Genomic DNA, 27,198 nt, shown 5'->3' with positions numbered 1-27,198 from the left:
GAAAATATTCCTTCATGTTGCGCTTGCAGGGAATCAGTTACTTTAAACTAATTCCACTGATTCTCGGGGCAGCCTTCTTCGGCTGGGATAATTAGAAACATGCCGCTGCACAGAGTAGACAGCAACAAAAGAGGCAGAGGAATAGCACAAGAGAAGGAGGTGGAGGAGAGCAAATGCCATCTCATGTGGCCTGGCCAAGCGGCTTTAAGTAATCACATCTGAAATCAGGAGGAAACACAAAACAGTTGCTAAAGGCAAGAGAGGGGGAGCATCGAGGGCAAGCTGGGAGGGACTCATATGGTCCTAATGTGAATTATCCATCTGTGAATACAGCACACTTCTCCACTCACAACCCCTTTAATCAGCCTTTTTCTTTCACAAATTCTTCTGTATTTTATCGGGCTTAGAAACATACCACAGGAGAACACAGGATATCAAAGCTAGTTGATAGACACATAGTTCCTCACGGTTGTGCTTCACCCATCAGCACATTCACAAGTAGAGAGTATCAGCAGCCTGTACAGCTGGGCTCTGACCCTAAAATGTCCACTTAAGTTCCTTCTGTTTTATTCTAGACAGTGTGGTTGCTGTGCTGGGATCTGTAGCAGAGCACTAAGAAAAGCCTTGTTCTGTGCAGACTTTATGTTGTTTTGAATTATTCAGTTATACTTTAACACGGCACACGTGATCTGACCCAGTCATATCCAGCTCATCAGCGCATATCATCATCAACGCCGCCAAGCTTTTATGTTGTGCTTTTCTTCTATCTTTATTTTTTTCATTATTCTTTTTCCTTTTTGTCTTCATCATTGTTGTATGAGTTTGCATGTGAATGAGAATCATACTGTGACATGCTCTGTGTTGCTGCTAAGGTTATAAAAAGAAAAAGCCCTGTATAAGTGCAAACTGTTTTCCATTTAATATTTTAAGGACATGCTTAGTTTCAGAACAGAAAGGTTTGCATATTGTTTTGAAGCTGAGTAGTTCTCCACTCGTACCCTAATGGTGGGGGAAATAATTATTTGATAGAATAATTATTTCCCCCAGAATACTGAACAAAAATCCTGAAAAAACATATTACATGAAAGTTATAAATTGATTTGCATGTCATTAAGTAAAATAATTGTTTGATCCCCAAGCAAAAACAATGCTTGGAAACTCGAAACTTTAACTACCTCGACAAATTTTCTACAGAATTGAGGTCTGCAGACTGGGCAGGCCACTCCATGGCCTTATTGTGCTTCTTCTTTAGCTGTTGCTTTGCTGCCTTGGTGGCATGTTTTGGGTCATTGTCATGCTGGTGTGCAGGTCTACAATATTGTACCCGGCATCCGTTGACAGCTCATTGGTCTTGCCCATGATGGTGGAGAGGTTGTAATGGGAGAAATTGATTATGTGGACACATAATAAGTTGAGATCAGGATTATTTGATTGCTTGCTTGATTGAGCCTGTGTGTCACATGGGCACATGGCAAATCTTTGGGATCAGATACTTATTTCACTCTATCCATTAAAATAAAACTTCCATTAAAAATAGAGACTGTTCATTTCTTTGGAAGTGGGTGAACTTAGGATTTTTTCCTCAATTGTAACAGCTCAAATTAAGTCCAATGTCTATTGTGGAACTGTGACTGCTAACTAGAGATGGACCGATCCGATATTACGTATCGGTATCGGTCCGATACTGACCTAAATGACTGGATCGGATATCAGAGAAAAATAAAAAATGTAATCCGATCCATTAAATATCACGAAAGCACCTCACAAAACTTGCAAAACGCCTAACTCACCTCAGAACGGGCTGTGGCATGCGGGACCTGTGGTCTGGATAGCATTTGGAGCTTCGCTAGCAACCTGGCATTTCATCTCCGACAAAGTTATCCCCGAGAGAAGTAAAGCAAGTGTGTAAGTCCATCTCTGAATGTTTGTAAAGCATTCCTGCGTTAAGCTTAACGAGCGACTGCCTCTGGCTCTCCGGCTGCTACTTCAATCGTGAAACTGCTTAAATGATCAGCTGATCGGCTTTTCTGTCGCGAGTCTGTCTCTGGTTTGTTTTTGGCCCACTTTGCACCAGAAAGAGGAAACCAGCGGCTGAACAACAGCAGCACGTTTAAGCTTGATAAGCTGTTGTTAGAATTTATTTAATATTACTTTCTACACCAGGATCTTTTTCTACTAGCTGACGCTGGTAACTGTGCAGGGGCGGATCTAGCAAAGTTTAGCCAGGGGGGCCGATAGGGCATTAACTGGGAAAAGGGGGCACAAAGACATACTTTTCTTTCTTATTCTCATTTAAAATGTCTAGCTTTTAATAAATAATTATCTGACACACAAAGTTTTATTTTGATGTAAAATGAATAGAAGTCAATTACTGTATATAGTGACTATTAAGTCTAATATATATACCCTAGTAAGCTATAGTACTTTTTCCTTTGGGAAGGTACCATGTGTGCAGTCTGCAATTTTGTTGAAGAAAGATGTTGAATCTATTTAATATTTCTTGAAAAATAATTGATTTCTGTGCATTTTTTTTCACACTGCATCAAATTAAGGTTGATTACGTCGATTAAGCATCATGAGGTGGCGCGTGAGGGGTGGTTCCCTATTTTTTATTTATTTATTTTTGTTGTTGCTGGGAGTTGGAACCCTATTAGTTAGGTTGCTTAATATTTACGCTAAGTACTCTTTAAAATACCAGAATAGGGAGGATGGTGTAGGTTTAAGTTTATTAGATTGATCAGTATTGCTGAACTATGAAATATTTTTTTTGTATACAGGTATAACAGAATAGCTTTAGTGTAGTTGTTGTTTTAAACTTGAGTATGAACTTGCAGACTTGCAAAATGCAGCAAGATATTTTAAAAAACAGTTTTGTTGATTAAAAAACACTATATCGGATTCATATCGGTATCGGCAGATATCCAAATTTATGATATCGGTATCGGTATCGGACATAAAAAAGTGGTATCGTGCCATCTCTACTGCTAACATTAAATTAAAGCTAACACCAAAAATTCACTGTTACCAAACACAACTGCGAGTAGCATCAGTGACAGCCTTTAATCTGGATAATGTCAATACAATAAAACCATATGTGCACTGGTGCAGAACATATACTTTCTTTTTCTAAATGAGAAATGTCAGCGCAACAAGCAGAACTTCTTAATTTGAAGTAAATGCACCAATGTCCTGGTCTCTTTATTTAAATGTAGTCAGTCCCCCTTCATAAGGTCCTGAAATTACAGATAAAAAAAAGAAAAAGACACTTAACTCTGCTCAGCTGCCAGTCCAAAAAAGGAGATGATCCTCTCTGGGTTCCCACTGACAGGACGAGCTTTGGAGGGAAACACAGAGTGCTGACATGATGACCCATATGGCATACATCTGAAGGCATCATCAAAGCAGGCAGTAGTAGTGTTTAGCAAGTTAACAGTAGCTGGAGGTTCTTATATTCAAGGTGTCCAAGAGTAAAACTCATTTGTAGACCTGAGCGTGCCGAGGTGTATTTGTCGTAGCGACAAAACAAAACACACCTTCCAACTGAATTATCTCCTTTAGAGCGATGCATATTCGAAACCCAGATGGGCTTAAATGCAACCATTCCTGCATCCAAATACAATTATGCACACAAGAAATTTAAAGACGACGTTTTCCTGCAGGTATTAAAAACACTGGTTGGAAGCCTGGGCTATTCCTATATCAAAGTGACGCTTGAGCCAAACATTCGCAGCATCCAGATCCAGCCTGTGTTTTATTTCTTGGGATCACAGCCAACTTTGAGAATGTGCTGACGTTTATTTAGGCTCCTTAATATGCTGAATGTGGACAATTTACTCATTCCTCTCCTGTCTGGCCCTTAGTAAAAAAAGACCTCAATTCAGAGTGCATTTTAGTACAGTAGAGCTCCAGCACAGCACAGCTTACAGTAACTATTCCAAGTAACTCATTAGTCTCTGTACTGACTCCCCAGCCTCTTCCCCTCCTGTCACCAGCTTTGATATGACAGCTCTCTGCAGCCCCGTTGATAATCTGTTGGCCTTTTTGTGCTGAGCCATTCATCCTTAATCTTCCAGGGCAACACTGAGCTTTGCAGCTCTGCTTTAGTTAAAAGTAGGATTGTGCTCTTTTTCTCTCACTCACTCCCTCTCGGCCTGCCTCGCTCTCCGTCTCTCTCGCTTTGCCATCAATGCTTTGTGGCTATTATGATGAATGAGGCATTATCAGAGCACGGAGGTAAAACAGATTAAAGTGACATCTAAAGCAGAAAAATGATCCTCCTCATTTGCAGAGCTTGTTAAGTGATGAGCACAGAAAGGTCACAGGTCAGCTTTGACGTGACCTGAACAAAACCCGTTTGTTGTACAATGCTGGAAGCTGCTCAGTGGGTTCGACTATGATGCAGTGATGTAGACCTCAGGGAAGGTTTGCACGGTTTTCGTGAATTATGATGCAGATGTGCAAACTTGTACATCAGTACGCAATCAGCTCAGATATACACAAGCATGTGCTGCTAGGTTTCCATCCCCGAACCTCATTTTCTTCTTCTTGGCATGTATCACGGGTGGGGAACTCCAGGCCACAAGTGCCGGTGTCCCACAGGTTTTAGATCTTACCCTGGGTCAACACACCTGAATCAAATAATTAGTTCATTACCAGGCCTTTGGAGAACTTCAAGACATGTTGAGGATGTAATTTAGCCATTTAAATCAGTTGTGTTGGATCAAGGACACATCTAAAACCTGCAGGACACCGACCGTTGAGGCCTGGAGTTCCCCCACCCCTGGCATAGAGGATGGTGCACAGATGAATTCATCCCTCAAAACAGAAAACGGGTTCGAAAAAACTTTACAGACTTAGGATTTTGAGATCATGCTAACCCATTAGAGATCCTAAGGATTAAAAAGAAATGTGGAGTTCTGTTAAAAATTTATATGGAGTTCATTCACATACACAAAGTGTGCAAAGATAGCAAAATCATTAAAGATTGAGATGTTGAATGTCAGAGGGAAAGCTGTTGGAAATTTTCAAATCGAAGGAAGCTTTGAGGTACGAGATGTACCAGAGAAGAGAAGTCGCTTACAGGAAGGAATGTGTTGAAAGGTCGCGTGGTGGGTCCCGTCAGATTATACACTCCACTCTGTTTCTACAGCTGTGGCGGCCATTGTTAAGTTAAAGCATTTTTCTCTCTCTTTCTCTCCTGCTTGTTAATGTTAATAGAGATATAAACAACAGCGATATGATTGCAACTTTCCTCCTTTTACTTGCTAATCTGTCACCTTTTATTGCTGGTTTTGTTTCAAAGTTCTATCCAAAGACTTACATTGTTTCTGCCTACATTATGCAATCATCTGGGAGTGAAACTTCTGCTGAATTACAACAGGGGCAGCCTCCGTGTCCACGATGCATGTGTCACATTACACAACTTAAAATCAGAAGTGATGGATGGCTCGGCCGCTGTGCACACAATGAAAGCTACTAATAGTGGAGGTCTGCCACAGAGCGGTCCCAAAGTCATCTGAGCACAGCTGTCAAATTTGAAGGGTGCTTTATTACTGTTGGCCATTAAGCGCGAGCTGCCGTTACTTGTCAGCGGTATCGCTAAGCTCATCACGCAGAGTGAATGAATACGGTGGCTAATAATAGTTTATGACACGCAAACCATTCTTATCTGTGTCTTCTTCTTTAAATGCTGTCATAACAAGGGGGCACAACGGCAGAGTGCGAGCGTACGCAAGTGCTGTTTTAATGAGAGCTGTCAGTGACAAGGTAATAACTTTTATAAATAACTCCACAGAATCTGCACATAATCAGCAGGTTTGTGTTACATGTGTGAAACTGGACGTGTTTTAGAACTTATAATGCACGGTTGCAAAATGACAAACGTGAGAATGGCTGTCTGACTGCGTAGGTATACCGAAACAATGACTGTGATGCCACCAATGGTTTGTGGCTCCTTCGTGTTTGCGAGCGAGTGAAAGGCAGAGAGAACGTGGCAGTCAAATAGAGAGAGGCTGCAAAAGCTAAGGAAGAAGATGTTGACATATACAGAGTGATGGATGTGTGGAAAGGGAATAGGAAACTTTGGGCCCGTGGCACTGTGTCTGCCTCTGTCGATCTGATTTGGGTGACACTGTATGACAGGAAGCTGGCAGAGGAGCTGGCTGACCCCCACGGAGGTCACATTAGAAGTTACTGGCACATATACACATGCAGACACAAACGTGCATACATAAACCCAGTCACCACCACTTAAACTTCTTTTAACCCCTTAGCATCCTCCTTCTTACTGGACTTCAGGCAGACATGATCTCAGAGTTAACCCTGACTTCATGAATAGAACTTCCATGAACCAACCCTACTCCATTTTCCTGGAGGCCAACGGGCCAACCAATACCAACCAACCTACTGTGGCAGGTCAGGGATGTTTCCAAAGTGTTTCTTTGTACATCAGCTGCTTTTCCCTCATGTTCGGTTCAGTCATTGTACCTGACCCTTTCCAGGGAAACGTTTTTTTGTTTGTTTGTTAAGCCATTTAACATTGGGCTAAAGGGTTGAACCAGTGTTTTCGTAGTGTGTTCTTAAAAAAACTGAAGAAGACGGTCAAATGGAAGACAAAAGAAGAAGTGCTATCCTCTATCCTCTCCTATTCTAAGTTCATCAGCACCACTAAAAGTATAACCGTGTCTCTCAGGAAAAGGACAAACTTTGTTTCTTGTACTACATAATAGCTTACCTCTGGTTAATGCATTTTTTATGGCATAGTTAGCAATGCAATGTTAGGGCTGTTTAGTTTAATGGTGCACTGTGGATGAATGAAGGTGTTTATAATTTATGACACTTGGGCCCTGTGTCATGTTTTAAGTACTTTTTCCATATTAATGTTTGTTGTTCATCACTTGCTTGCAAAGAGAATTTCCCCTGGAAACGGACCTGCACTGAACGGAACAAATATTAATCGTGCATTTCATGTATGAGCAGCTAATAATAATAATAATAATGATAATAATAATAATAATAATAATGGATACTTTATTGATCCCCATGGGGAAATTACTTGTTTTTCTCTGCATTTGACCCATTCACTCAGTGAAGCAGTGGGCAGCCCACTAAGCAGGCGCATCTTCATCTAATAATAGATGAAGATGAGGGAAAGCTACAGTTTGAGCTATATAAGTGCATTTACTATTTCCCCGTCCCATCCAGGCCACTAGTTTTCTCTCTTTTTTTTTTTTATCTGCTGGGACTAAGAGTGCTTTACTGTTATTTTTAGGTTGGAAAAAAAAAGTTCATCTGCCGCTCCCAAGGTGAGAAGCCCGGCACATGTGATTCCATTAGGCAGTCTATCTATATATGTCCATCTCCATTATTATTTTTAAGCATCTCTCAGATTCTTAGATGTGGATCAACAAGTATTTGTGTTTAACAAAAACAGTAGCTAGGGATACAACTAAGTATGTAAATAGTACCGTCTCAGGCGTAAAGAGATTGCATAAGCAGAGAGGGGAGGTTTCAGCCAAACATTAAAACATGGTTTGACACCTGTCTAACCTGAAATACAAGAATTCCAGACGTATGTGTGATCACAGGGTTAACCTCTGACTCACTATGTTAGGAAATCAGCATTTCAGTCAGATTCATTATATCAAAGCTCGATGGATACTGCACATTCTATAATTTTATCAGGAAGCGCACTTTAATTTAATTTGAACCGACTGAAATAAACAAACTGACACCAGGCTCTAATTTAGGGAAAGCCAAAAACCTCTTTCTCCCTACAGCAGCACGCATGCGCTCTTTAAAGCGCTGCGTTCAAATACCCTTTTTGGAGTCTGACATTCAGTACTCGAAGTTATTTTGACAGCACTTCAACTCACCGTGACCATGTTGATACTGTAAATACTAATGTTGTAAATCACGCAGAGAGGTCTTTAAAGAAAACACGTGAAGGGTCATTTTTTTCAGTTTGTGCCCGATGATAAATTATTTAAGTCGCGTACTTGAGTCCACAGTGAAGTGTCAATTTAGGCGCTACGTTAGGTTACAGTCGTGATTTAAAGGTGTCGAACATTATTACCACAGAGCATTACACACACTGTACCATATTTTTTATAAGTTCCATCATAATTACATATAACTTAAATGTAAATTTCAAACTACAACCAAGCTGAAACACTGGGAAATGACCTGTAGTATCTGTGGCTTGTGGACGAGTGAAGAGTTCGCACAGGTTATTCACGTGACCTCTTCGTGAACGCATAAAAATCCGACAGCACCTGAACGCAGCACGGACAGCAACACATCCCCAGCACCAGAGTGGGAATGATTTTCAGCTCCACGCACCAGAGCGACGTACCTGGTTAAAGGAGTTCTGGACGCAGTCGACTGTGGATAAAGTGGGGTCTGCGGATACGGGCAGAGGAGGAGTGAAGTCTCTTTTAGCAGGAAGAGAGGAAGGAAAACCTTTAAAAGTGAGTTTTGAAAACAACCGAGAGGATTTAAGAAGTGGACGCGAGCCGTGAGTGGGAGCGTGGCAGATGTAGGGTGACAACAGTAAAGGAGGATTAAACCGGAGGGGATGTTAAGAAAAGTGATGAGAATAACCGCACAGTAAGGAGTGATTTCAGCGCAGGCAGGAATGGCTTGATTCGGGACCTGTACTGTCAGAGGCGCTCATGTTTCTGTGGGAGAGAAAGAAAGTTTTCTGCGCGTCCCTCGGATACAAATCTACTTTTTAACGAGCAGGAGAGAGACAGGGACTGCTGTGACTGTGTTCCCCCCCCAACCCCGGTGGCAGAGTCCGGCCGGTTTGGCGTCGGCTCGTTAACTGTTCGCAATGTCCAAACCCGCGCTGAAGAAGAACCACTGGACCTCCAGGGTGAACGAGGTCTCCGTGTCCAAAGATGCCCGCGGTGAGCTCAACGTGCCGCTGCGTGGCGGCGCGGAGAACGGAGAGTTCGCCTACATTGGACCGCTGAACCACAATGCGGTGGTGTACAAAAGTGGGAAACTGGGTGAAGGGGAGCTGCTGCTCGAAGTGGAGAATCTCTCGATTTCGGGATTACCCCTGTACGACATATACACCGTGCTAAAGAACTGCAAAGGACCCGCCAGGTTTAAAACTGTCAGGCAAGGTAAGACAAAAGGTGAGGCTGCAAAACTTCTGCGCTTTTATTGGTGTGCGTTTAACGGGTTTTGTCCCAAGTTTGATTTCTTGCTTTCTTTTTTTAAACAGCTTCATCTAAATGGAAACTTTTGATTCATTGAGGTTAATTTTCAGTTGAAATAAACCCATAGAACTTTACAATGAATACTAAAACTTGAGGAAGTTGTGACATTTAATAGCTGCGGAACCGTTTAATGTCACATTTAATTGGCAGATTTGTGAATGGCTTTTTCTTTTTTTAAGTTGAAGTAGCCGGGCCTGGTTTTCTCCCCAACAGGGAATGCCACCTGTCTGGTTCAGGGACATGGAAACCCCACAGGCTTCACACACGTTGTTTATTCAGCTTTCCTTTGTGTGTTCTCACTTTCCCAGCTGTTGAGGAAGCACAAATGGTGAAGAAAGTCCAAAATATTGCGTACATTCCAACCTACTGGAGAATTACATCCAGCACTAGGAGCAGTAATGCTTAGAGGTGCTACTTTAAATTCATTTAGGCCTTCTTAAGATGTGTCTGTTTCCTATACTTTACCTGATGACTTCTCAAACAGGCTCGACAGGGAGCACTTCTTTTAACACCTAACAGGAAAGGGAACATCAGGCACCTTACAAAAATGCGAGCATCCGGCCAGTGTGGCTGCTCTAGCCTTCGGTTTATGGTCATCTTGACTCAGCGGGGCTGGGAGGTTTGACACTGAGCCGCTCTGACAGGCTCCCAGCGTGGCAACGCAAACCGCTGAAGGGATGCTCGGAAGTCAGCCCGGGACACGCAGAGACTTCTTTTAGACATGGACAAAAGAGCAACAACTCTTTTCAAGGGCGACCTTACATGTAGATAACCTGTGAAGGCCGCCGGCCGTGCTGGTGGGTCTGCTCTGAGGTTGCTTTGGTAAATGTGTAGCTTTTCTCATTTATTTCAGGACAGTCCTCCGATCATCATCGTGCACTGTTCTTAAGGTGTGGTGCTCTGTTGTTGCGCAACATCTTTTATTATAAAGGAAACCTGGTACTGAATATCTGAACATCCTCTTAGAGACGAGGAGCAGAGGGCTTATTTTAACAATGCTAAAGGCCACTGCTACCTCTGGGTGCTCAGATTTATTTACAATAGTGTGCTCCGAGAGCAGATTTTCATTTTAAACAAATGCTGCTCAATCATATTCCATCGATTAGTTCCTCACTTCAGACTGAGGTTTGGCTATCAAGTCAAATTAACTGTGAGTGGTAATGTTTGAATTGAAACTTTCAAGCTTTGGTCTTTAAATTTAGAAACGTGTCTTTGGAATTTTGCATCTTTATTGTGGCACAGATGATGTACTTTATTTATTTATTTAGGCAGGGATGTCAAACTGATATTATGTTGTGGACCACAGAAAGCCTGTTTTTGATCTCACATGGGCCAGACCAGTGAAAGTGTCCTCTTTGCCACTATACAGAAGTTTAACTACACATTTAAAGAAGTGCTATTTCAACAGTGTGGCCACGGGGGAGGTCTTTGTTAATATGTAAAGCTGTAAAACTAAATAAAGTCAATTAAAACTCCAAAAGTTCCCTTTCCAAAGCCATCCAATGAGTGTTTGCTGGCCCAATTCTGGCTCCTGGACCATATTTTTGACACTCCAGATTTTAAGGTCTTGTTTTCACTTACCAGCTAAATTATACCTGTGTTCAGGTTGGAGGTGGGTGGGTAGCTTTGCCGGTGACTCCAAAACATCACAGAATTCTGTTGGCTTGACTTCACAGCAGCCATTTTATGCTGTTGAGTGTTATTTATATAATTTACAATGTCTCTGTTCAAATAAAGTTTTTATAGTTCACGCCCATGTTTTCCCTTCTGTGTCGTGTCCAAATGACTCGTTTAAGAAGGAACAATAATACAAGAACAGCGAGAGGAGAAGAAGAAGAAGAAGTCGTCGATCATTCTCAGTCTGTGTATTCTCACACAGTCTAAAGTGGGGTCGAAAGGTAAAATATGGCAGCTCATGTGCTGACTAACACCCCGATTTCTTTTTTGTGGTGAAATTCTAGGCCTGACTGTCTCGCAGCGTGACTGCTGCTTGAACCCAGTAACCAACTAGATAGAAATAAGCCATGAAATCACATGCCGATTAATGCCAACAGTGGCGCTGCTGTGAAGAAGCAAAAACAAACTGAAATGGATTGTCAAACGCGCGTAAACAAAATGTTTGGGATTCCAGCAAAGAAGCAAATCTAGTCGAGCTGTAGCAGCAGAAGCCTCGCTACCATGCGTCGCCCTGCTGAGGGCGTGGAATAGAAAGGAAAAGTGAAGGAACTGATGCGATTGGTGCCCTTGTGTTTTCAGTCGTTTGTCTGTGGAGTCTTAGGCTTTAAGATCTTTCCTTCCTGTAAACAGGAAGTAACTGGTCAATTTTTTTTAATCACTTTCTAGGGAATCACCTGCACAAGTCCAGACCCGTTCTCTCTAGTTTGTAATGATTTATTAGGATAGGAAGGAGATTCTGTTCTCACTTTGGGCTAATCAGAACCCCCATCCCTTTTTCATTTTCTTCATTCATCTGGGAATGTCGGGTGTCACTGCTGTACAACGTCACATGATCAGACTCCATTTCAAGTTTTTAATAATTCACGCTGTCAGGGAATTTCCCCTCCCTAATCAGCCTTAATTGAGAAAATATGCTTGGCAACAAGGGCCATCTGTAAAATCTAAGTCACCTAATTTTACCCGGAGCTTGTGCCATTTTCTCACTTTAATCAAGCGAGATGTGAGGAGAGGTACTGCTTCGTTGTCTTGGCTCGCTGATACACACTCAGACTTTCATGTTGACTGCCAGCTCTATAAAGAGGAGGGGGGAGGGTTTCCAATACTGAATACTGTGTTGTCTGGACTTTCTATAGACCTGTGAGCATGCAAGGGCATTTCTAATCTGAGCTGATAAGGAGCTGCAACCAGCTCCACTGCTGAGTTTTTTTTATGTTATGTTTGTTTTGGGTATCGGTGAGAAAGCAACACACACACACACACTGCAGGAGACACACCCTTAGAACCACTGCTGAGGCCAAACCATCAGATGTCCACTTCAGTGTATACTGAAGCTGTGGGAGAATAACTGGATTATGTAATTAGGGACTATTATAAACATGGACATGCACTCTTAACTCTTCACCCTTTCGAAACAAGCAGCTGATGACTCTGTCACAATGTAGTTTAATGCTCACACACACACACACACACACACACACACACACACAGTGCTGTGTTTGAAAGAAAGCATGCACATTATAAAAAAAACTTCACCAGCTGATCAACCCTGGAACTTCTTTATGGCTAATCTTCCTAAGAAGATGACTGTCTGCTCCACATATGTAAACAAACTATGGATGATACACACATGCTTATAGGAACAGACAATCACATCAGAGAGGCTTTGAGATGGGACCAGATTAATGTCGTGCCCGCGCTGGTGTTAGTACTTAAGCTGGACGCTTTAACGATACTGTATATGATCTACAGTCGGGATTGTATTTAGGCTTAAAGTTGAGGGTGGATGAAGTGTATACTGATAATAGTAATTGTATTATGCTAGGAAGTGTAGCCAGTGACGATTCTCAGAAGTGTTTGTAATGCAAGTGACTGTTAATGTTTGTTTTCTGGACATGACCAATGGCACAGTGGCCCAGAGTTCACGGGTTTCCCCAGGCAGGAGTTATGGTGTGTGTTCCTTTTAGTCGGCACAATCACACACACAAGAAATAAGATTGGATTCCTCTTCACCAGCCATTTTGCTACCTGACTAATCAGGAAACTCCAGTCTTACAGCTTCTCAGCAGTGTATTTCTTTCCAAACTTCATTATATCACAGAGCTGCCCGTGATGGACGAGGCCTTACCAGCTATAAATTCCTGGAAGCAGAAAATATTCCATCCCATTCGTATGGAGGCGCGAGCTGTTAACTACGACTCTCATGCTCAAATTTACAACACTGTGTCACTGCATTAACTCCAGACTCCCTGTGTGTGTGCGCGCGTGTGTGTGTGTGTGTGTGTGTGTGTGTGTGTGTGTGTGTGTGTGTGTGTGTGTGTGCACGCACAAGCATTTCTGGCAGGGATCACATATGGAAGTGTTTATTTCCTCTCTCTCAGCAGGGTGTTGAACAACCCTCTTTGCTCACACCCGTTTTCTACTTTTGTATTCTCTGCTGATGGCTTGGAGCGACTTTATTTCCTCCCTTATAGTGTGCCGTAGGGAATTTCAGCGTTAATTTCAGGGTCTTTGTATTTGCTCAAATGTGTGTGCAGGTGAGGGCGAAAAGGAGACTATGAGAGGAGGTGTGTGTGTGTGTGTGTGTGTGTGCAGTGTAAGCATCTTGCACACTTTGAGTTTGCTCAGCTTGATCTCTACATTTAGACGCACTGGAGGAACACTCCCTCACCAGCTAAATAGACCATGAAATGCTGTCTCACTTAAGCAGCGCTTTTTATAATCCCACTAAGAGGAGCACGTATGTATGCATGTGCCATATTCTCTCTTGTTTGCATTGTAGTCTGTTGTATTGACAATGAATGGGCATTGGTCACACTTGGCATTTGCAGTTACACAGCCTGTCAGGAAAAGAGAAAGGGCAACTAATTAATGGTAGTTCAGCAGGGTGGGAGAGGAAGTTGTCTTTGAAGACCGCCCTGATCCATCCTTCTCAAATGTACAGTAGAGATGGGGGAAATGTTTCCGAAACTTTTAAACAAAGGTGATGTCGGGAGCGTTGGGTCTTTTAAGCTTTAGTTGACTGCCTTATCACGTGTCCTCTGCACAGGAAATGGAAACCTTTAGGCAGAGTTGTGACTTTTGTAGCTATTATTTAGGAAGTAGGTGAAGAGCTCACCCACTTCCTCCAGGATACTAGTCTAACTCCAAACCAGTTCTAACAAACCAATTAACTTGCTCTTTTTTCAGTGGTTTCTGCTTGACAGTTTGTAACAGAGTCATTTGTCAAACCATGAAATAATGAGCTGCTCATGAGTTTCATACACACTGAAGGGGAAAACCACAGGCTTAATATTGTGCTGCTTTGGTTCAGTGAAGTAACTCTTGTGGGATGAGTTGACAAATCTGCCCAAAAGCTCTTTACCAATTCTCCCAATACCTGGTTAACATAATCCATCATCAGAGTAGGTGAACATCTTCATAAAATGCTTTCTTCGTGGAGTGTACAGGGTAGAGCCTGACCCATATATGACTTTTAAGAATGACACCGATATTTTGGTGATTTTAAAAATCTGGTGATGAGGTGATTTTTTTTTTTTTTTTTTGGCTTTGTCAGAGACATGAAGCACAAACAGTTTTTCTAACATATGTCATCATTATGTATATTTATTTATGAGTTATTAAAAATATTACAACAATGCAGTTTAAAGATAGTTTTTCAGTTTTATTGTCACAACACGTTGTTTATTTACACTTGTGATGTGTTGCCAATAGGGACGTTGCTGAGCGCCTACAGGTAGACAAACTATACAACATCAACACTCATAACTTGCTTGATGGGTGTTTCTCTTCTTTACCTTTTTACAAAAAAGTCACATATTGGTGGTTGTAAAGGGTGATACTAATACTCTGATTCTGCTATTATATCAATATGGTTCAAGCTGAGTGTTTAAATTTGTATTTTTTATTTGTATTTTTTTTTAAATTGCAGATTTTTAGTGTCTGGACTGATGGGTGAAAACATCTGTAAATTTAAGACTGCTTGGCCTTACAGAATCTGCCTTTTTACTAGAGCGCGACCAGTACTAGATTTTAAAGAGAAAAAAAAAGATCATGTTGATAAATGGGTCCGTTAAATTTGTTTGTAACAATGAATCATCTAAGCTAGTTGACTCTGCTCAGCTGTCATGCTACTCTGCACGTGCTGCATACAGTCGGGGGTATTGCATTGTAAACTATGGCAATTTGGTTTGTGACCTGTGTGACGGCATCATGTGTCTTTCTTTCTTCTGCACCATGTTCCATTAAATAAGACGTTTTATTACGGTTGCATAAATGAAGCATATGTGTATTCATGCATGTATGTATGTATGTATGCATGTGCTTATGTACGCACGTACACACACGTGTTTGTGTGTGTGTGTGTGTGTGTGTGTGTGTGTATATCTGTATATATATATTTATGTATATTATCTAAACTTTGTACCGAGATGCCAACTTTGTCACATCAGTTCTGTTTCTTTTGTTGTTGTTGTTTGTGTCAGGAATTCGATAAAATGCGAACGTGTGTGTGCGTGTGTGTGTGTCTGTTTGCATCCCCATCTGTGTGTTTGTGTGCGACATTGGCTGACATGGCCAAGTATTTCTGTCAGCTCTGCTGCTGTAAAGCTCAGATGAGATGTGGTTATGCCTCCAGCTGGCGTAACTAGGAAGCGAAATGACGAGATCGGTCGTGGCTGTGAGCATTATTAATATGGTTGAGACTAGTCCTAGAAGCAAGTTGATGTGCCCACAAAAAATGCAGGGTGACTCTTGAAAAGTTGGTTTTATAACTTGTTTTAAATCAACAGAGACTGTATGATTTTACGTTGGGGCTCTGTAACTTTTCTTTCTCACGTTAAACTTTTTGAGATACTTAAAGAGTTAATTATTGTCATTAAAGCGAATCAGCTTGTTATCGTTGTAGTTGTGGTTGCACCGAGAATGTCTGTCCTTTACCTCTCAGCCTCCTGTAAAGGTCCTTTCCCTCCCCAACCTGTTTCCTCTTTTCTTTACCTTTAATTACACTATGGTTGAAGCTGTGGGGTCCGTTTACACAAATCCCATTAAAGTCAAGTCTTTGGGAAGCTTACTCACGCACATTCACATGCACACGTAGACAAAAGAAGGGGGTATAAACAGTTTAAGGAACGGTCCAGCCCTGATTAAGGGGATTTAGACTTGAGTCTGTCTGTTTGGCCACGGCTGTGAGCACGCATCCATGCTCACAGCCCTAAAGTCTTAGTGTTCCTGAACTAGGACTTACATGACACACAACACTTCTCAAAGCTGCTGCCTTTTTGGTCATCTTACCTGCCTCCATTCCCCTCCTTTGCTCTCTTTATCTTTTCCTTCTCAAGCCTTAATTTCTTCTCCCTCCCTACTTATTGTCATCTGAACGTGGGAATAGTGGGGCTTAATAATGAGCAGACCGTTATGACAGACATCCCCTCCCCAAGCCTAACCCTTTTTTAAAAAACTTCCTTTTTTTTTTCTGTAGAAGTATCCTACTGAAAAGAGAAGTTGAACGGGCCATTTTTCAGTAGTTGCAGATGGTAGCATATGGAAAAGCATTCAGGAGTGTCTCATGTGGCTAGAAGTCACTGGGATGTGAGAATGTGATGGATCGTGGCAAAAAAGACGAAGATTTAATTCAGTGGTTTATAGCTGGAGAAGGTTGTCTTAGCAGCCGACTTGGCTTTTGTCTTGAGCTAACAAAACCGACCTGAAAGCATCTAAAGCTCACTAACTCATGCCTAATGTCTTGAATGTGAAGAATAATGCAGTGAGTTTGAAATTTCTTTTAAACAAGCAACCTTTTGTCAAGAAAACTACCTAATAACATGTGCTTTCGCAACCCAAAAACCATTATTACATCCCGCTGTTTTCCTTTGAACATTCAGAGTTAAGAAGATGCAGACAGTCCCATCTGAAATTGTGACCGTAACAGGTGCTGAAGCAGCCTTGATTAGAAAAGCATGTGGCTCCTACAATTAGCTGGAAACTTTCAAGACGCCAAGTGGATTTGATAATTTTTATTATGGTGGGGTAGCTCTGATGTTCAGCAATAACCAGCAGCAAACTTCCTGAGCAGCTAGCAGCCAAGTGACGCCGTCCTCTATCACAACTATCTGCTTTCTTCTGGTTGGATTGTGTGATTGCATCGGCTGTGCTTGTGTATCCCCCTAAAGCAGTGCATTCATGGCATGACTCAGTCACTTCAGAAGCAAGTGAAACTCAAGTTTCTGGTATTTTTAATGCCCTTACAGCATTACACATGCTGGGTGATTGCATTTGATCACAATTCAAAATGTATGTTTTACCTTTAACATTTGAACACGTATATTTTCACAATGTCTTTCTCCTCTTCCACCACTGGTCTCTTTTCTCCTTGTTCATTTCCACCTCATCCTCTTCCTCCCCACCTCAGGCTTATTCTTCTGAGTTGAAGTCGGTGCTCTAACACAGCGGTCCCCAACCCCCAGGCCACATTTGGTACCGGGCCGTGAGAGTTGAGGCTCAGGTGTGAAATTGATGGTTTTCAGGGTTTTTATTGTTCCATCCATCCATCCAAAAAATCCGCAGATCGCCCCGTGCGTGGGGCTGGACGGCCAACACGTTAACGAGCTAACTACGCTAACACACTAGCTCCCACCCATGTAATTGAGCATTGCATGGCACATCCAACATACTGTTTTACTTTAGTCCATGACTGCTTACCTTCAGGGTCATACGTCACATGAAAACCAAAATAATTCCAAACGCCAGATCTGAATGAGGGTGGGGGAGGTTCAATTTGCCATGTTGCAAGGAGAGCTTAACTTCTGTCTCGCTAGCTTGCCCTGCACTCAGTGAATCTGCGTTCGACTACTCCGTCTATGCTGCACTGTCGAGCGCAGATCCACTGAGCGCTCAACACAGACAGCATCGTCAGAAGGAAAGTTGATAAAACAAATTAAAATTTTTGTATTGTTCGATACATATGTGTACTGAACCGAAAGCACTGTATCGAACGGTTCAATATCGATACGAATATCGTTGCACCCCTAATGCTTATGTATTCCCAATATTTTTGCAGTTAGCCCTCCCTACTCTGATCTCCAGATGGCTGACAACAAGTCAGCTAAACAGCAGCACATCATGCCAGCTAATAAGGGGCTTGAATGACCTGAAGTCAGACTCTCACTCTGATAAAGTTTGATTACATTCTCACATCATATGAGAGTTTAAGTGTCCGAGTCCAACAATGTTAGAGCCGCTGGAAAGAAAGTTTTACTAGTGTGACTAACAGCAGCTAACGCCAGCTACCAGCAGCTAAAACAGCTGCACTTCCCAGCAGAAAACTTCAGGATATTCTCAATAACTCACTTAGTATCACTGTTATTGGACAGAAGTTAACTTCAGTTACTTATCAGTTTATACTGGACTCCTATCACAAAGTTTTATAGCCTCATCCAGAGCACAGAGATGTGGACACCCGGCATATTGACAATGTAGACATATTTACAGCTGAGGTAAACAGCGAAGTGAAAGCCTGCATGCAATACAGATTAACGGTGGCCAGAGATGAATGTCCTACAGCAGCCACCATAGCTAGGATTATGCACTTGAATTTGAATATAGGGGTCCTGTGGCTCAATACGTATCAACAGAACCATCAAACACTTCAGTGAAACTATTCATGAACTGATATTTAGAAATACTACTGAATTTCTAAATATCAGTAAGTAGGCAGACTACTAATGTCTAGAACAGTTCTGAAACAATGTGTTTTTGAACCATTTAGAGATATTTTAAAGTCTCACTAAAACTTAATGAGCTCAGATGGAATTGCATGCAGCGCTGACCCAGATGAGCTCACTTTGTTTCAGTTAAAAGGCCTCAATTTGAGTAGTTAAACTGACTTTTTAATTTCATTATTTATTTTTTTGTAGTTCTGGGAATTCTTTTGTATAATTTTGACTTGTTAAATTCTCACTGTAATTTGCCCGCTACATGCAGAGAAAAACTAACAAGGTGGAAGGTCTAATAAACCTTTTTGACTCTGTGCGATCTTGAGTAAACCAGGCACAAAACACTGATGAGGGTCACGCAACTAACAATTTATCATCCAAACAGCTAATGTCTGTCTAAGGACTCCTGTCCACCCTGTGGTCATAGCAAGTGTGGTTTCATTTGTGATTATACAAATAATTTGCAGATAGCATCTGATCTGATTCTGAGTGACTGGGCACGGCCTTGAGAGCACAGTACAGCTCTGGGACAGGCTGGCTCCTTTGGTTGTCTTTGTGTCGCTGGGCACCGTAGCAGCACAAAGTTATGCTGAACATTTGTGTGTGTGATAGTGGAACATAAAGGTCAGTAATTCATATGGACCCTTAAAGGTCAGTACACAATATGGTATGAAAGCTATGTTATAAAGTCTTTGTCCTCCACTTTCTTCAACAGGCCTGCTCAGGCAGTGAGTAAAATTGTAACAGCTTAATGATGGCATCTTAATTAGACAAGCGGAGACTAATTAGCAAAGACAGGAAAAGGATTGAGTCTTAATTAAGAGGTTACTGGTGTCCATCTACTCTCACTGCTGTCGTCATCAGTTACAGATGTTAACGTCTGAAACCTCTGTTTATTTGAGAACTCCACCACCCTCTATACACGTGCGTCAAACTTCAGAAGTTCCTTACGATCGTGACAGATGTAGGAATTAAAAGTTTAAGGCTGGTATTGTAGCACTTATATGCAAACTTAAACACCTTTACAATTATGATAATCCACTTATTTAAAGGCAGAGTGCACATCCTTGCCATGACTTTGTCTTTTCTTTTTCTCCATAGCTCCTGTGTGCATTTGACTCAGTTAAATCTTAAGGTAGATTTTGCACTACCTCCCAAAGCAGGTGTGATATGGATTCATCACAGCAGTCTGACACAACTGGAGCCTACAACACGCTGTTTGATGCGGAATTGGTTACTTTACACTCGTATCAATGAAACACCAGGCAAACATATGCAACAGGTTGTTTTGCTTTAGTCGGCAAAAGTTATTTTGGTCAGGCTCAGTCTCCACTTTATGTTATGAGCTGGGGGAAGGGGGGACTCAACATGCAAAACTTGCAAAACAAATACATGATTACATCCTGGTTCATAAGGTACACTATACTGGAATTAAAAGTAAAAAAAAAAAGGTAGTATTTAAAGTATAATGGGTTCATGCAGCAAAAATAAGTCACCCCAGGCATGCCTTTAACAAATGCACGATGACAGCTAAGTGAAGTCCTTGCAACTGCAAGGTCAGTAAAAAGTGCAGAGGGTTACTTAAAATGTATTTTGTATTGATTAACTTTTTTTTTATGTTTCATTCTATCTTATATAGGCTAACATATAGGCTTCACACCATCCACTACTCGTGTTACTGGCTTTGTTTCCTTTCCTACACTGCACTGAACAAATACTGACATAAGCTTTGTTTTACTGCTCAGATTTGAATATAGACTTTACTGAAACAATGTAGACTCATTGAAAACAGGCTGTAAACTTTTGTAGTTGTAACTGAAGTAAAATGCAGGCATCACAAGCTAACAACTGGTCTTTACTAGAGACTGCATTATCAAATTGGGGCAGAGCTGTGTGTACGTGTGTGTGTGTTCATGGCATCTAAATTTGTCACTTAACTCTCTGAAATCAAATCTCCCACTGTAGTGTTACATTTGTGATGTGATGGTATGCCGAGTGTCCAGTTGTGTGCACTGCATCGAGCCTTATCAGATACCCATACACATAAATGGTAACATAAACCTGTGTTATCATGCCTGTATGTTCAGTTTACATTCTTGTCGCTAAGTAATGACCCATTACTACCTTTTCTGTGGGGTGAAATTCATACACTTGCATAAACGTACATGAAAATAATTACACAACTTTTTTTCTTTTTGCTTAATAAATGGACATCATTAACTTTGCATGAGCGCACACACACACAGACACAAACACCCCCTCCCACAGTTTCCCCGTGCTCTGCGGTGTGCAGGAATGCAGTGTTTACATAGCTAGGCCTGGCCCATATCAGTAACTTGGTCTCTCAGGTGTCTGCTGTGTGTCAGTAGCAGTTATTTTACAGGCCACAGTATAGTCAGTACTCCAGCCAATGTTGCTGCAAATTGACTTCTGAATTACTATAAAGATTCCAAATGAATAGCATTTATTGTTGCAGAAAAATTTGTGGCCCGTTTAAAAGAAGAAGGGGGATAAAAACTTTGAGCGCGTTGATAAAGTTGTGCCTTCAGCGTAAATACTTCATACAAATGTGACGCGTATTCTTGCAGAAAACCCATAAAAATGAGTCTATGCGCTGTGAGTGAGTGCCATACGGACTGCTGAGCAGAATTTCTTTCTCACCACTCCTGGAAGTGACTCTTCCTCAGCCAACTGCATCATTGTAACAGCAATGTGCAGCATCAGCATGCTTTTTTAATATGTCTCTTTGAGATCCCCAGCCCTTCCTCCTCCCTCTGCGATGTTCCCAATGAATGCACCTTACCGTGAACTGCTGTGAAATGACAGTTCCTATACTGGTGATGTATTGCACCAATCTGTTTAACACACTGAGAATCACCATTTTCTTAAAAACCCATTGGCACAAATAGGGGGAAGCTTGCTGGTGAGCACTTGAAGGCCCTTCATGTCCTCATGCTCTACTGGGCTCCAGAGCTCATGAATTAGACAAGAAATCTAATTTCCCTGTGGGACTCTTGGGTCTGAGTGCACGCAGACACACTGTTTCTTTTCAGGGGTAGTTGATTTCTATATCTTCTTGATGTAAATGGGCTGATAAGAGGACAGTTGGAACTGGATTGTGGCCTAGTTGCGTGCTGAGTCACTATGGACAAGTAGTACACGCTTTCTGTCACATTGAGTGGAGTCAACATCTTGGAGTCGACTTCTCACAACTGGGGACAGTGTTACTGTGAGAGTTTATTACAAGTGTTGAAGTGCGTTAGTCTCAAGTCTCTTGAGGGTCAAAGAAGGTGCCAAACACACATTTGAACAATGTTATCATAGCAAAGCCATTACCTTGCTTATCATGACAAGCAAGGTATTTGCCGTATATGGCATTGTCATGCTGCCTGTGAGTGTGTGAGGTGTATTTAATGCATGAGAGCCAATAAAGACAAACTGAAGAGTTCTACTGCTATTTGGAGTGTAACTCGCAGCATCGACTCATGGATTAAATAAAACCTGTTAGAAAAAACATTCCACTTTAAAAGTACCTGCCAGCTGCATTCAGTGTTTTTCTGCTCTTTTATATATGTTGGCCAATAAAGATAAAAGTCCCCAGAGCAGAACAAGGACTACTGTCAGCTGCTGTCCAAGAGGGTGGAGTTGGAGGCCGTCTGACTGTAAGCGAAGAGAGTCCGGAGATATCAAAGACGGTCACAACAGCAAACCTGGCCAGTGAGCCAAGGAAGTTAGAAAAGGGCTGGGTCTAGCCAGTTGTGACTGAACTGTCAAAATAAGAGCAAGGGAGTTGTCCACTAGCAAAGTGATAGCAGATGGCAGCATTCTTTTGGATGGGTTGAAAGTATAAAGGCAAAATGAGCTGCCAGATACCCTTTGAGACTGGTAAAATACCACAGCGACCTGCCTAACTCATCGATAGGGCGCTGTTTCACAGTACATGAAACATTCGGAAGGGGTGTGTTTATAAAAGCTGCCGACTGCCTAACATTGCTAATTACAGGGCTTTCATCTGAAACCTGACACATGCCATGAGTTTGTTTTATTTTTGTCTTTGGCTGATGATAATGAAATGATGTGACTCACAGGTTGGTTTCTATTCAGATTGTTTTCCTGGACAGATAAAAGATGCCACAGTACACGTCAAGACTGAGCATTCAGAACATTCTCCTTGCATAACTTTCCCTTTTTTATGTCCCAATTTTATCTCTGCATTTTTTTTTTTTTTTTTTTTTGAAGACAATATCCGTTTGAGAGTTCACAATAAAATGCCTCGTACGTACGAAGGTTTATAGGCTGCAGTTTGAGCTTATTCCCCGATACCTAAATGAAAGACACAGCACCAGACCTGTCTGAAATCAACCTGAGCTCTCACGTTTTCAAGACTCCGCCTGTGCTGCCGGAGCATTGGTGTGTTTTATTAGTGTCACGCATCCGACAGCCAGTTCATTGTCCTTTTGGTAGGAATGGTTGGAATCTTCTACAGCCTGTCGGGGCTGTTTTCTCTGTTCATCATCAGCCTCTCTGACTTGCTGTTAGTAAACAGCAGAGGGACAGGCTTGTGTCAGACATTAAGTTCAGTACAAAACTATTTGGGCGATGGGGGTGAAGCTAAATGGAAGAAAGTGGTAGGAACAGGATAAGTGAACGCTAGTCTATAAGACGGACTAGAAGTTATTCTCAGTAAGGATTCAGTTTGTAAGCAGCATCCTGAACTAGTTTTTCATCAGTGAGCAAAACTGAGAAAACAATTCCAAATTTAAACTGCCCTGAGGGGTGGTGTGTGTGGTGTGTAATATGTTGCCATTGTTCCTGTAGCTGAGCTAGTTGGACAGGTTGGAGTGAAACTGCGGCATACCTGCGTGGCACCTGTCAGCAGGTGCTCCGTCACAGAAGCCTTATAAGAGCGAGATAAAGACTAGAAAGACTGCTACGCTTCCTGGAAATGTGGCCACGCCTAGATACGTCCCTGTTTTCACCCCGCCTCCCTCCACAGCATGTTATCATGCTGGGGAATGCAAATTCCTGTGGGCAGTCAAACCGCGGCGGGCGTGATATTTGAATTGTCGTAGTTTAAAGTGTAAGCGTCACATGTGCACTGTGGACGGCACTTAAATGAGGCCGACGTGGCTTTAGCTTTGGTTAAAATGCCACTCTCCAGCCCTCTTCGTCCCCTCCACTTTTATCCCAGCTGCTCATCTGAACAGGGTAAACATGACGTCCGAGGTGATTGGTGTCAGGTGACCTTTAGGTTGCCCTGGCAACGGGGTCCTGAATTCCAAGGCTCCGGTCATCTCCGGGGGCATGGCTAATTTGCTAAATAAAATGTTTCCGGACACACACAGGGCCTTGGAAAAGCGGTAGATAAACAGTGGTTGGGAGAGCGAGAAGCTTTTAGTCTGATGATGTTGCAGGCAGATAACTTTGTTTGGCTGCCTGAATATGGACAGAGCACATTCCTGCCATATCTCTTCACAGACAGCAGGGTACAAGAGCCTGTGCACATCTGGCTGGAGTTGGGTCTTAGACACTCTTGTTTTGTGGACATTTGTGTTATTTTTTTTAAACAGAAGCACATTAAGGCCAGTAGAGATGGCCTACTGGGTGAAGTATTCAGGTTCTGAGCTTATGAATGGTCTGTTTTGGGTGAAGTACTCAGCGCTTTGGGGTGGGCTGACTGATATTCGCAGAGGGGAACCTGAATGTGCCAGACATCACCAAAATTGGAATTTTCCACTGAGGTGTCAGTGCATTCTGTTTCCTAATGAAATTGCTATTCTGTCACTTGACCAAAACAGAAAAGTTTGAAAATTATTTTACAGCATTTTGGAGACTGCTGCTCTAAGCTCTCTATATTTTACTTACATTCTGTCTTTTCCTTATTCGACAGTTCTGATTGGAAATTTGTGCTTTCCTGTAGCTTTGTTCCCCAAAAGGGAGGCTGGCTTTCCTTAGTCCCAGCCTCTGTTCATCTGTGCCACGCCAAAGAGAGAAGACTAAGGGATTAACATTGGAAAACACTGTGATGGCAACTTACTTCACTCATGATTAATCTTTAGCATAGAGGTGTAATTATTACTAGAGCTGCTGGGGATCATAATTAGTGAACACATAGCAACTACAGGGTGCGCTTTAAAATAGGCAGTGTTTACTTTAAAGAGTTGAAGGGAAGCAGATTACTATGGGAAGGCATTAAAGTTTCCACCGGAAAACAGTTGCAGGGAAGCCAGTTGTGTTTGAATGCAACTTTAAACAAATGATGTCATACTTTGCGCTCCATTGTAAAAGACAGCAGAGGAAAATGTGTTGCTTTGTTCCCTAAGTAGCCAGACTCTTGACCACAGGGTGTGTAGTGTGTGTGTGTTTCTATGTGTGAGCGCTGGCAACCGTGCATTGGCACACATGCTTTTGTGCGGTCTAAATACAGCTCTTTAATGTTGCCTAAATCATCGAGCGCCAGGAGGCACAAACAAGGTCATAAAAGTGACTTTGCTTTGCTGTCCCAAACATAGGATCGGCTCTATATTTTCATACTGTTTTCCAAAGGCGGTTGTGTCTTGCTGGATGTGAGTCAGCAATGGATCTGTATTCAGCTACTGTTTGCTAATGAAATGTCAACCAAAGGCTTTAACGCATGCGCCTTGGCTCTATGTCACCGTTCCCAGGGGAAGTTTATTAAAAGCACATAGTCCCTCAGATGTCGAGTATATGTGGGGAAGTTACCCATTCAAACGGCAATCCTGGCTTAACCTCCACTCAGTTCCTGGCAGGAAAAGACGACACACACGCACCCAGACAAACATACACATCCCATCTGCCTGACACTTGGATGAATTGGAGCAGACACAGGATGAGAGACAAGCGTTTTGTTTTGTTTTTTTAAGCGTGCGTGTTTGTGTGTACCTGCTCATCTGGTCCATTTCTGATGTGTTTCTGCCCTGCTAAGTGCCAGCTGTACAGGGAGGTTTTTCAGCCTACCTGATGTTCAGCAGCTCAGCTAGGCTAACCACAGAGCCCATCACTCTATTTATAGTAGGATGAGTGACAGGCAGAGGACAACGTAGGTCTCGACGAAGAGTCGGAGGAGAGTTTGTTCATGCTCATCAGTGTCAGCGCAGCGTCTTGTAGAACAGAAGTTGTTATCTTAGAATTAAAGAGTCTCTCACTCTTGTTTTGTGAATAATTCAGAATCCAATTAGAGAGACGTCGCTTGAGCTTTTCCTTCATTAACGTCAGCCCTCCTGACACGACCGGCTAGTATTGGGTGATCTGTTCTCCTGGAAAATTTCTCCAGCTGTTTCAGTTGCAAGCTGGCAACATCTGTCACTGTCAATATGATCTTTACATTACCTTTTCATGAGCACTGTAACTCCAGTGCCAGTTTTGGCTGCAGTCACACAGACCAGCCCAGCTCCACCGATGCCTCCACAATGCCTCAGCCCAAAACTCATCTCCGTAGCTCCTCATTTTGTGCTTTAATAAAAAGCAAATCCCAGTTTTGTTTAGTTTTTTAACACTTTAAAAATAAAAATTACCAGCTGAGGTCAGGGAGTTCTGAGGCCTGAGGCGTGGGAACCGTGAGGATGAAGGATCGCCTCATTCTTCTCTCATTAGCATTTTAGTTCACACCCATTTTAACTTAATTTTGCTCTCTTGCTCAGTCTCTCCTGGGATCTGTCTGTTTCCTCGACTGATTGAACAGAATCCACACGGGTCATAAAGTCTGGGTGTGCGTAGTTTCCTTCGTCTGGCACGGTCAGCTTGAACAAACCTTACAGAGAATTCAGCTCTGAGGCGGCCTGGAGCCCCCTTTCCTTCCCTCCTCTCCCCCGAGACTCATTCCAGTGTTAAAACCAAATCAGCCTTCTCCTCTGTTGTTCTTAACCCCTCCTCCTTTCATCTCCATCCCTGTCTATCTTTGTGTTCAGTCACATGCTCCTGTCTCCCTCCAAACATATATTGCCATGAATACAATTACATCACATGAGGATAAATCCAGTGTAGTGCTACTACTTCCATCCTTCAGATCTTTCTGTCTTAAATGCTTTTTCATTTTGTCTTTGTGTACTCAGACTCGTCACTCTCTCCTGGTCCACCTCCTAGCCCCTCTTATGTTGTCCCTGGGCACCTGGCTTTCGTTGTGTTCCCACACCAAACAGATCCTTTGTTGACACTGTGGTGGAGCTCTCATGTTTTCTTACACACAGAAGGTGAACCTTGAATGAGAGCAAGGCCAAAACAAGACACTGGATGCATGGCTTGGGTGGATGGTGGCTGTGGTGATGTTGCGTAAGAATCCCAGCCAGTTGACATTGTGGAATTTGCATTGTCTAGATTTGATCATTTGTTAAGCAAACATGGAAGCACTCTAGGCCAATAACTGCCTCTCATGCTTCTTTCTTTTGTTTGGCTTTTTTTGGACTGTGAGAAAAGTTTTATGGGACTTAAGTCCTAACCACTGAAAACCATCAATACAAGTATCACCAAGTAAAAAAATAAAGCAAAAACAGCAGAACAACATTGTTCAAATGTATTTTTTATTTGACAGGAATTATAGCGAGGTGGATTGGGTGGTTACACTCCAT

At 42.2% G+C, this 27,198-nt stretch overlaps 1 protein-coding gene across 40 annotated transcripts in view; it reads left to right on the top strand.

Annotated features, from left to right (window-relative positions):
• The first annotated feature begins 8,200 nt into the window (after positions 1-8,200).
• magi1b (membrane associated guanylate kinase, WW and PDZ domain containing 1b) overlaps positions 8,201-27,198 on the top strand; it is a 135,722-nt gene continuing 116,724 nt past the window's right edge. For 22 of the 40 annotated variants that reach the window (XM_082533674.1, XM_082533639.1, XM_082533677.1 and 19 more), the window contains exon 1: positions 8,201-9,143. In XM_082533674.1, coding sequence (XP_082389800.1) covers positions 8,834-9,143 — 310 coding nt within the window. In that variant the 5' untranslated portion in view covers positions 8,201-8,833. The remainder of the gene's footprint in view (positions 9,144-27,198) is intronic. The other 18 variants (XM_082533666.1, XM_082533665.1, XM_082533663.1 and 15 more) reach the window with 4 other exon arrangements.

The sequence above is a fragment of the Aulonocara stuartgranti genome (assembly GCF_965226115.1).
Source record: "Aulonocara stuartgranti genome assembly, chromosome: 5".
In the NCBI taxonomy this organism is placed as follows: domain Eukaryota; kingdom Metazoa; phylum Chordata; class Actinopteri; order Cichliformes; family Cichlidae; genus Aulonocara; species Aulonocara stuartgranti.
This window is presented reverse-complemented; position numbering and strand designations above follow the sequence as displayed.